The sequence below is a fragment of the Perca flavescens genome, chromosome 15 (assembly GCF_004354835.1).
Source record: "Perca flavescens isolate YP-PL-M2 chromosome 15, PFLA_1.0, whole genome shotgun sequence".
Lineage (NCBI taxonomy): Eukaryota > Metazoa > Chordata > Actinopteri > Perciformes > Percidae > Perca > Perca flavescens.
Window position 1 is genome coordinate 4,694,695 of NC_041345.1, and position 12,098 is coordinate 4,706,792.

General features: G+C 38.4%; 1 protein-coding gene and 1 long non-coding RNA gene across 3 annotated transcripts in view; both read left to right on the plus strand.

The window, feature by feature from the left end:
• Window positions 1-647: 647 nt before the first annotated feature.
• LOC114569041 (uncharacterized) lies at window positions 648-7,611 on the plus strand. The gene is made up of 3 exons (XR_003694376.1): window positions 648-720; window positions 7,231-7,331; window positions 7,554-7,611. It is a non-coding gene; the product is annotated as an uncharacterized LOC114569041 (long non-coding RNA).
• Window positions 7,612-7,636: 25 nt separating this feature from the next.
• The window catches only part of LOC114569037 (interferon-induced very large GTPase 1), a 37,730-nt gene continuing 33,268 nt past the window's right edge, over window positions 7,637-12,098 (plus strand). For both annotated transcript variants that reach the window (XM_028598816.1, XM_028598817.1), the window contains exons 1-3: window positions 7,637-7,881; window positions 8,993-9,027; window positions 9,375-9,483. In XM_028598816.1, the coding sequence (XP_028454617.1) occupies window positions 7,713-7,881; window positions 8,993-9,027; window positions 9,375-9,483 (313 nt within the window). In that variant the 5' untranslated portion in view covers window positions 7,637-7,712. The remainder of the gene's footprint in view (window positions 7,882-8,992; window positions 9,028-9,374; window positions 9,484-12,098) is intronic.

A 12,098-nucleotide genomic window follows, 5' to 3' on the forward strand; every position in this document is an offset into this window, starting at 1 on the left:
GGTTACTATTATTCATCATGTACACAGGCATATGAATAACCTGATTTCTCTGTGCTCATGTAAACAACATACCCCCAATATGATCATAACCGGTGTAAGCCTCATAAAGGCATTATTCATGTCAATGTAAACTCTTTGTTTTCCTTTAAACCACAAGGTTTTTGGGGAAAAGAGCTCTCTTACTTTCTCTTTTACTTTTTTTGTTACTGATTTAAAACATGCATGCAGAATTTAACGAGATAGAATATCACTTACGTTTCTGTAAATAAACACTTTAATAGAGTCTATTATGTTTGGTTGCAGGTGTTCAGTGTTGACAGTGGTTTGTGCTGGACTGTTTTTGGTTTAATTTCAGAAACACCCTCAGCCCGCCAAAACCTATACCCCGTTTTTCCTTGAAGTCACATGGTTTCAGGTAAATCATGAGTTAGAGTAGTCCTACTTTCAGTTTTGACATTTGCCGTTGCTGATTTACAAGTAATGTGCACACAGGGGTTCTCATCTCATGAGCAAATGGGAGGGGTTTGTGAGGGGCAGACCGAGAATATTAAAAAGTCTCTGATCTCTCTCTCTCTCTCTCTCTCTTTATATATATATATATATATATATATATATATATATATATATATATATATATGTAATGTGGGGGGGTCAGGAAGGCTTTATGACTAGGCAGCCACATCTACACAGACTAACAGGCAGAGCTAGTGAGACTAAAAGGTGAGTTTAAACAACAATTATTGATTTTGTGTGTAGACTTCAAATCTGAGCAAGGTATTGACCTTTTCAAGCAACTTTAGTTGGATCACGAGAGACTTAATATAAAACAGTTTAAAAAGTAATTAAATTAATTAGTTTGATATTGCACAACAGGAAAGGTGAAATAAATATGAGAGGAGTCTTTGTGATTAGATCCCATTGTTACATCATTGATTTAAGGGGATATCCTGAGTTGTACATTAAGATCTCAAGATGGAGTCTGGACAATGGTGGTGTTAATGAAGCGGTTAAGAGCACCTCATGGGCAGAGGTGGGTAGTAACGAGTTACATTTACTCCGTTACATTTACTTGAGTAAGTTTTTGAAAAAATTATACTTCTAGGAGTAGTTTTAAATCACTATGCTTTTTACTTTTACTTGAGTAGATTTGTGAAGAAGAAACTGTACTCTTACTCCGCTACATTAGGCTACAATTAGCTCGTTACTTTTCTTTTTACCTCTTTGGTATTCTACGCGTCATTAGGCTCATAGAGATGAACTGCGACTTGCCTGTAAAGAGAGAGAGAAGTAGATGTGACGTGAGCAACGTGTCTGAAAGTTGGAAGTCTTCTGGTGGCTGCGCTAAGAGAAATCTCAATCATTCCCAATCTTACAGATACGGAGAGTGTAGGTGGATGTAAGGAGATAACATAGACACAGGCTAATTATTGCTAACTAACATGCTAGATAACATTAGTAATTAAACCTAAACAGCTCATGTAAGTCGAAACTGCCTGCAAGCTTATCCTGCACTATACGGTAATTCCTCTACTATGTGACACAATCGTTAGCCTATTTTTATAAAAAGTGCCTGCTACGGAGCCATAACGTGAGGTACAAGGTAATGGAGCCTTTTATACGTTGTCGTGTTTCTTTGGAAATAAAAATGGACAAATAGAGTCTTTAAATGCTTCAGATGTAAAGTTATTCGCTGTCAAGTGACGTAAAAAAAAAAAATGGCGGTCAGTGGAATGCTAACAGGAGGTGATGGCGTTGTAGCAACAAAATGGCGCCATAGATGGCTCGAGTTCTGAAGCGAAGCTCACCCCCTTGGATTCCAGCAGCCTTCAGGCTGAACAGGAAGTGACACAAACACTGTGGTCCGATTCCGATTTAATAAAATGTTATCAGACCCATATATCAGGTCCTACACAGTCTCCAGTTGATTTTATTATGACAGAGTAGCTGTCAAAATTCTCTACATGCGATCTGTTGCTGATTTTAATTAACAACAGACTGTAGATGATCCGTAATCTGAAGAGATTTAGTCTCTCTGACTTCTAAACGTAACTATCAGCATTACGACATGTGTTCTGTACACAATAAGCTTTTAAAATCAGACAAATCGCAGTTAAAAAATCCCTCCGATTCAAAATCAATAAAAAGTTTTTATAAAACGTTGTCATGTTGAGTCGATTCTGAACCAATCAGCTGTTCGATCAGCTGAGAGGCCGGCGTTCCCAGCATGCACTGCGTCCGCCTGGCTCTTGCAGTTGGTGAAAAGTAATTGCGCTGCCTGCGTCTCAGAACTGCGGCCGCCTTGGTCTCGTGAGATTATCGTTGCCCACGTGCATGACGTCAGAGCAAGTCGGGATCAAGTCGGACACAAATCTAACCGGCATGCATCGGGCACCGATCCCCGGTGATCGATTCTGCGCAGATCTGGCTCATCTCGAACAAGCCTTTTGTTTTTATCCCCCCCGCGTACGCCTCATTTTAATGTTTTATTTTGACAGAGAGAGACTTCCGCTAAAGGCTCTACCGCGTGACTGTGTTTCACCAATCAAACGTAGTTGTGCAGTCTCGTCACGTGACCGTACTCAATCTCAGCGGCGGGACCGGACCATGGATGTATTAAGAGAGAACGGACGGGTCAGCTTTACAGTCGTAGCAAAGTCGTAGTTCAATCAACCCAGGGTAAATCACAACACTTATCAGTATCACTTCCCCATCAGTCAGGCACAAGATCTGACCATAATTACACGTGTCCTTTCCATAAACTGTCGTTGCTTTAGCCTATTTGCAGTTGCAACCCTGGCAGTGGAAGCGATAATGAGAGCAAATAAAAAATATATAAAAATATAATTCAAACCGCTGTGCTTTTGGCGACACACGGCTCAAGAAGCCAAGAAATAGCCGATATGTAATTCCCTCCGTTTAAAATCTATATATTTCCTAAATATATCCATCAGGGAATGTTAACGGGGTTGTCTGTCTCTAAATGTTTTTGTATGAGCGCACCCCTCTCGCTCTCTCCCCCCCTCTCTCTCTCTGCACCGAGCTCCAGCTGATCTTCTATAAGAACTGTGAAGCCGATATCAATCGAGTATTGATTGGTCAGCAGGCGGTGCTTTTACACCGGTTCATCTCTGATCTCCAACCTGCTCCCGACCACGTTAGGCGTTCAGCATATTATGTTACCACGGCGATTGAACCCGGTATCAAGTGATCCACTTTCGTGATACAGAAAACCCTGGGTTGAACCTGAAGTTACCTCGTTAACCCCAAATCTTGCTCTAGTCCAGGCCTCTGGCCTCATAATGAAAGCATGTCTACCTTTAGTAAAAGTAAGAAACAGCAGCTCCATTACCTTGTTCCAGTTCTGTCTGCAGAGCCTGGTAAAAAAGTATACAGGTTTGGAAATTTGTGTTACTTGTGCTTATTTATTTTTTATGTAGTATTATTTTATTTTTTAAGTAGGCTACTTGAATTTACCTGGATTATTTTAATTTAAGCTATTTTGTAATTAATTTTAATTAATTTTATTGATTGGATGAACTATAATTTGCCTAAAGATGATTATTTTGTATTTTTGTCTGTCTAATTGAATGCTTGTGTTAAAAAATAAATCAGACGTTACTCAACAGTTACTCAGTTACTTGAGTAGTTTTTTCACCAATTACTTTTTTACTCTTACTCAAGTATTTATTTGGATGACTACTTGTTACTTTTACTTGAGTCATATTATTCTGAAGTAACAGTACTTTTACTTGAGTACAATTTTTGGCTACTCTACCCACCTCTGCTCATGGGTGCTGCTTGTGATGAATACTAGAGGTGGACGGGGGTTGAGAAAGACAGTTTGACATCAACAAGATGATTGGCTCACAGCAGTTGTGGCAAAATATGATTGGTTTAAGTGAAAGAGTGAAAAAGTGAAAGGCCTCAGTCAACTGATTGAATTAGAAGCAGGAAAAGGAAGCAAAAGAGAGAAAGCACTTTGCTTAAAGTTTTTTCATACTGCAGTATTTCCCCTTTAAGTCTTTTGCTACTCTGAATTGTGTGAAGACGTTTTTTTCTTCACTCTCTCTTTGACACACACACACACACACACACACACACACACACACACACACACACACACACACACACACACACCTAACATTTGATACTATATATCATCAATGCCCTTTTTGAACTAGCCTCTTCTTATACTTGTTAAATATCAGTGGATCTCCTGGAAGATACTCAAAAAAAATAAAATAAAGCTTTAGTGTGTAACTTTTTAATATTAATGAATGTCTGTTACATTCAAGCCGTTGCCAAATAAGTTGCTACAAAGCTAATTAAGACGATCAGCTCCACACAGCTCTCTCTGGATTTCTCAGTATGACTATGTTCAGAAGATTGTGGTGTCAGGTGACTTTCCTGTGCAGAAGCTCAAGTCAAGATAATGACCTCTTCTGAAGAGTCCATCATGTTTTTTTAATCCTCCGTGTCCTCCTTGGCTACTAGTAACTGCGAGGAGGAAGGGTGGGGGCGCGTGCGCGATCACAGAAGGCTTGTATCATGTGGACGCTCCGACAGCAGGGTGCAAACTACGGGGTTGCTAGGGGGAGCTCGGCTCCCCTTAATAAGACATGAGCTCCCCTGAAAATGTCATTTGTGAAATTTTGGGGGGTCTCTAAAAATACTGACAGTGTGTCATTTTGACGTGCAATTTGAGTTTAGGTAGCCGGAGTAACTTTAACCGTTGTTCGTGTGAAATCTTAAAGACAGCCTGATGCTTTGTTCATAGACTATTTGATGGTGGCTGTTTGCTGTTTGACCTTTCTATTCCTGTTGATAAAGTATGATAGGGTCAATCCTGTATACTGCATACACTTGTAGCTGTTATGTATCTTTGTAAGTCATTGTAAGTCGCATGGCTTTTTGACAAGGCAGCCACATCTACACAGACATGGCAGAGCTGAGGAAACATAACAAATGGTGAGTTATCAGAAAACTACTGTTTTTATTTACAGACTAACAATCTGAGCATATAGGTTTTAAAAAAGACATTTAACTTTTAAACGTCAGTTTGCTGCTCTGATTTGTGTGGAAGAAGTGATTTTATTAGTTCTCTCTCCCTTTGTATAGTTCTATACGTATAACTATGTCCTTACTCATTACCACTATTAGCCATTTTCAAAAATAGTTACCACGTTTGATCATCATGAAATTATATCATCATACTATAAAGAGAGGAATGTTTTACTTACTCTCTCCGGAGCAGTGGGTGAATGGGTGGGTGGGGGGCGTCGAGCATGTGAAGATGAAGGAGGGGAGGGGGTGATGGTGTTCCTCTGACTTGTGTGACACACGCACACACGCACACACACACACACACACACACACACACACCTCTGAATTGTCACCTGGTCCCTGCATTTTGTGTTTCAATGTTAAAACAAAACCTAAGCCCTTGTACTCACAAGGATAAAAGTTATACTATTTGAGCTCTGATTGTCTAAATCGGGGTGTTTCAATGTTAGTTAGTAAAAATATTCCTGTAATTTCCCTCCATTAGTAATTTTCTGAAATATTTGTCTTGTTCGCTCATAATGCAATTATATTGAAGACAAAATACTCTGAACATCCTGTGTGAATGCCCCCTTATACCATGCCGTACAAGATATATATCTGCAACATTTCACTAGCAGTAAAATCATCTAGATGTTCGACATGATGTTTTGTGTAAGATGCAGTGCTTTTATTTATCTTATCAAATAATTTGCTCAATCAGCTTGAATGGTAATGCGCATTTGCTGTGATATTTTATTTTTGTATTGTCTCAATGGCTTTATCATACAGTATAGTCTTTCAAATCTGAGGACTATAGCTCTGACCTCGCACATTATGAAGTGTTTCGAGAGGGTTGTACTAGATCATCTGACTAGGCAGGTGTCTACCTTTCAGGATCCTTTGCAATTTGCATATAGGAAGGGTGTGGGGGTAGATGATGCACTATTATATATGGTTCACAATATTTACAGTCATCTTGAAACTACCGCCAGTTCCGTTAGGATCATGTTTTTAGATTTTTCGAGTGCTTTTAATACTATACAGCCACATATTTTAGCTAGTAAATTAATCGATTTTAAATTGCATAATACAACTATTGCCTGGATTTTAGATTACCTTTTAGCACGACCACAGTTTGTTAGGATTGGTAACAAACATTCTGATACCATTCTAACAAATACTGGAGCACCTCAGGGTACAGTTTTATCCCCCTTTTTATTTTCACTTTATACTGCTGACTATAGGCATAGTCAGCCATCTTGCTGGGTACAAAAATTCTCGGATGACACTGCTTTACTGGGTCTACTTAATCAGGGTGATGATCTTGCCTACAGAAGGGAGGTGCAGTCTTTTTACACCTGGTGTGAGTCAAACTTTATGAAACTGAATGTAGGAAAGACCAAAGAACTTGTTATTGATTTTAGAAAGAAAAAAAAGTTCCAGTTACAATTAATGGTCAGCCGATCGAAATTGTGCAGTCATATAAATTTTTAGGTGTACATCTGGATGAAAAATTAAACTGGAAGGAGAATACGAATGTCCTAATGAAGAAGGCTCAGTCGAGATTGTTCTTTTTGAGAAAACTTAGATCATTCAACATCAGCACAAAGCTCTTAAATGTTTTTTATCAAGGGATTTTAGCTAGTGTTCTTTTTTATGCTGTACTGTGCTGGGGGGGCAGTATATCTGACAGAAATAGGATAAACAAGCTAATCAAGAGAGCTGGTTCAGTTATTGGTCTTAACCCGGATGTACTGGAGGTTACTATAGAGAAGAGGATTAGTTCAAAACTAAAAATTGTCCTGCTTTTTGAAGGCCATCCACTACACAATTTGTTCAAAGGACTCAGAAGCTCTTTCAGTGAGCGACTGGTGATGCCTCGATGCTCTAGTGAGCGCATGAGAAGGTCTTTTGTTCCTGCAGCGGTTAGATATTTTAACCAACACAGTTAACTGTTGAATACTATTCTTGTCTTTTATAGTGTTTGTTTTTTTATATTTATGCATTGAGAAATTGAATTTTTCTTAAAACTGTGTTTCTGAATCAGGGTCTATTAGTCTACTAATGCAGAATTATTTATTTACTTGTCTGTTAGTTGTGTATTGTGTTCGATGGCTGTATGGTTGCTGGCAAACCAGTTTCCCTATCGGGATTAATAAAGTTTTTCAATTCAATGACTCTGTAAAGATGAAGAGATAAGATGGAGGAAGACAACGATGACAACACAGCAGCTGGAGGAGGAGGAGAGTCTGAAACCAAATCTGTACCATCTGCAGCCAATAAGAATGGTAATATTTAAAACAACTGATTGTAGTTGATTAACATTACATTGATTGTATAAGTTATATTTCAGTTGAGTTTTAAATGATGTGAGGAATTGAATCATGTGAATATTAGAATAAGTTTAACCTTTTATTTCGTCATTCCATTTCAAAGTTTGCAATGCTGTTTCAGTTATTACTGCAGTGTGATCACTGCATAGTGATCTTCTTCTGTTTATTATGTTTCAGTGAAACCTAAACTCACACTTGTGTTAATTGGTGACAAGAATGTAATTGAGATTGGATCCAAAAACATCTTACTTACTCGACCATGACGGACAAACTAATGTGGAACAGTTTTCAACCATACTGTATGATCTGTGTGGTCCGCACATCTCTGTCATTAACATGCTTGGTCTACAAAACAAAAAAATAGACATCATGGTTTCTGAAAATGGTCACCACTGCTACAGTGGAGTGATGTGTGATGAAAAAGAAGAGCACAAAGAAAACAAAGGGCAGCTGGACCACAACGAAGAAACAATGGATTCCTCAGTGTTTCAGCCAAACCAAAGAGGTGAGGTTTTAGTCTAGTTTAAGTGTTTAGGTAACTGTTTTCTGATAACAAGTTCTAAGAGCCCCGGTACAGTACCTGATCAGCACCAAACCAGATACAGATACAGTTAGAGACAACATAGTGTAATATTTAGCAGATAAAGAGTCAGATATTTCTCTCTGGATTTTATAGTCTCTAACAACTAAATCAAGCTCAGTATCATTTGTTTGTTTGTTTGTTTATTAAGATCCCCACACAATTTACAAAAAGGCCCAACAGCACATGTGTCTCCTCAGAAGGCTTAAAGAATTTGAAGTGAGACAGGACATTCTATCCAGAGTATACCAGTCACTGATAGAGTCTGTCATCGCTTTTAACATCACACCTTGGTACAGCTTCCTACCAAACAAATGCAAGAGAAAGCTGGCTAGGATAGCCAGGCAAGCCGTTAAGATCATAAGCATTCCAGAAAAACTGCCATCTGATCTTTTATTATTTTATACACAAGCAGTGGAAAGACAATCCAACTTCATCATCCAGGATGCCTCCCACCCCCTCCACCAAAGCTTTGAGCTATTACCATCAGGAAGAAGGTTCAGAGTGCCTCTGGCTAAAAAGTCATTATACAACAAATCCTTCATTCCCAATTCAATACATATACAAAACTCATGCTACTGACACATCACACACACTCTGCTTTTTGAATCTTGAATTAGCTTCAGTCTGTCTTAAACAGAAGCTATTCTTCCTGTGCTCTATTATTTTATAAAAACATTACATAAACTGGAATACATCCATAATCACAATTCATCAAACGAACAAAATCATACATCAAGGGTACAACAAAACATAAACTTAAACCCTGTGGTGGAAATGTGTTTGGAAGTTGCACCCCCAAACTAAATTTGAGAATCATAATTTTCATTTGACATTTGTGCCAAAGCAACTAAGAAAAACTGTAAAACTTGATTGATGATTTTCTAACCCTTCAAACCCTGATAAAATCACCTGCAGGCAAAAAGAAGAAACAAATTAACACAGAAGTTGCAAATATAGTGATGGTTAGCTAATCCAGTGATATTTAAAAACTAATCATAATCCTGTTCAATCTGTTTCTCATGTAACTCTGCAGTAGAGGAGTTGGAGGAGAATTCAGCTGAAATCAAGGTAAAGATGAGATTGTTTCACCTTCATTAGTGATCATCATTATAGAGCAGCATCTGTTTTCTAAAACTAACTCTATTTTCTGAGTTTAGTCAGATCAGATTTGAAGTCTCCCACCTGAATAAACACTTCTTCACAAACAAAGATTTAAACTGTGCATATAATGTGACCTTGTTTTTATGTTTTGTAGTCTTTTACTGAATTGGTGCATCACTGTGTGATATTGATTTGAGTGTTGTACATTCATCTTGTTGCTGTGTTCTTGTCTCACTTACTAATGAAGACATTCTTAATCTCAGATGCTCTAACCAGGTGAACTAAAGGTTAAATGAAATGATCTGTTTTCTTAGTGTGATCCAGTGAATGAACCTGGTGAAGGTGAACACTCAGAGAAGAATGATGACAACACAGGAGGAGAGTCTGAAATCACATCTGTATCATCTGCAAACAATGAGAAAGGTAATATTTTAATCAAACATGTCATTCTACAGTAACATCGATTTTAACAGTAATATATATATATATTTTTTTTACAATATATTTTATTAATTTTAAACAAACAACAAACCAACAAGCCCAGCTATTACCACCATACAAAACAGGGGGAAATCATTCACACACACAAATTGCACACTGCATGTCACATCACATAACCTACATTGTTTACAACAAAACACAAACAAAACAAAAACAAAAAAAAACAAAAAGAGACTTCAAAAGAGTTTATGACTTATTGGTGAAGACAAAATGTGGTCTCCCATCCTGCAGCAAACCAGCAAGATCACCAGGAAGGTAATTAAGAAAAGGTTGCCAGATATTATAAAACCAGTTGGTATTGCCCCTTAGTGTGGCACTGAGGCGTTCCAGAGGAAAAACCTTAAGTATTTCTCTGTACCACTGTGTGACCGAGGCAGGTTTTTCCTCAATCCACTGGAACAGAACAGAACGCCTTGCTAGAAGTAAAAGTTTACCCATTAACAATAGTTGCCCTGCAGATAGAGAGAGCTGCTCTAGATGTAGATTCAGAAGGAACAAGACTGGTTCTGATTTAACTGTTTTGTGAAAAATTGAACTTAGCTCCTGAGAAATATTCCTCCAATACTTGAGTATTAAGGGACATTGCCAAATACAATGATAGTAGGTCCCTACTTCTGTCTTACACTTCCTACAGAGGGGAGAGACTTGGGGGTTAATCTTGTTTAGAAAATGAGGAGTGCGCTGCAATCTATGCAATATCCTATACTGACTCTCTCTAAGTCTATTACACGTAAACAGTTTCTTAACAGATTCAAATGCATCTGACCAGATATCAGTATCAAGATCAACCTCCAAATCCTTTTCCCATGACTCCCTGTTTTTGTTAACATTGGCACAATTAAGAGAGTACAGTTTTTCATAAAAAAGTGAAATAAATTTTCTGTTATTAGAAGCGATTGAATTAAAAGTAAGGAGGAGGCCATCAATTGGATTCTCTATTGATTGGTCTGTTGGAAGTACAAGATTGGACTGTACAAAATGTCTAACCTGAAGAAAGCCAAAAAAGTGGCTGTGTGGTATTTGGTATTTATTCTGAAGTTGTGAAAATGACATAAAATTACCGTTTTCAAATAAATTGCCCACAAATCTTAGTCCCTTTGAGTACCAAACATTGAAAATACTTTTCCCCACACCAGGAGGGAAAGCTTTATTTTGGGTTATAGGTTGTAATGCTAATGAAAAGCCTCTGTGACCAACATATCTAGCGATATCACGCCAAGTTTTTAGAGTGTTAAGCATAATGGGGTTATTTTTAACCTCTGCCATGAATTCACCTTTGTCAATTGAAATAAGACTGATGGGGGAAAAAGGGGCACAACACCAGGCATCCACCAGGGTTCCCTCCTGGTGGAGAAAATAATTGAGCCAGCCTGATATTATGCGTGCATGACAGGCCCAGTTATAATACAAAAAATTGGGAAGGGCTTGACCTCCTCTGTTAACGGGTAATTGTAAAGTCTTCATCTTTAATCTAGGTCTCTTTCCGTGCCATATGAAATTTGAGAGAGCTCTTTCTATACCTAAAAATGCCCTTCTAGTGATCCTAAGTGGTAACATTTGCATTGGATATAATATTCTGGGAAGCACGTTCATCTTTATCAGGCTGATCCTGCCCATCCATGACAGAGGGAGATCGAACCATCTTTCAAGATCACATTTAACTGCTGTCAGAGTTGGCTTAAAGTTCAACTTATACAATTCTTCAACCTTAGCTGATACTCTGACGCCCAGGTAAACAAAGCCAGCACTCGACCATCTAAATGGAAAATTGACAAGGGTTGCACGGTCTCCTCAAGTCACCCAGTGGCAAGGCCTCTGACTTGTCATAATTAATTTTGTACCCTGAAATTTGACCAAATTGACATATAATTGCTACCAAAATGGGTGTAGAATACTCTGGTGTGGTAATAAACAGTAATATGTCATCAGCATAAAGCAATATTTTGTATTCAATGTCTCCTAAAGTTACACCGGACAGCCCATCGTGATTCCTAATAGTCTCAGCAAGTGGTTCGAGAGCAAGTACAAATAAAAGCGGTGAGAGGGGACAGCCCTGACGTGTACCTCTACTCAAGGGAAAAATATCTGACACCAAACCATTTACCATGACCCGGGCAGCAGGAGACCTGTATAGAAGCTTAACCCACTGAATAAAAATCCGAGCTCGACCCAAATTTATCAAGAACATCAAAAAGGTACTCCCACTCTACCCGGTCAAACGCTTTTTCAGCGTCTAATGAGACCGCCAGGACCCTCTTCTTTGTACTATGTGCAAATTGTATTATGTTTAGGAGCCTTCGAACATTAGAAACAGAATATCTATTTTTGACAAATCCAGTCTGGTCTGGTCTAATTAGGACAGGTAGCATCTCCTCTAGTCTTCTAGCCAGGAGTTTTGATAATATTTTGCAGTCAACACCAAGCAAACTTATTGGTCTATAAGACCTGCAACAATCAGATGGCTTGTCTTTTTTTAAAATCAGAGAGATGTGGGCCAGATTTAAAGTTGGCGGAAGCGTGCCTCTTTCAAACGATTC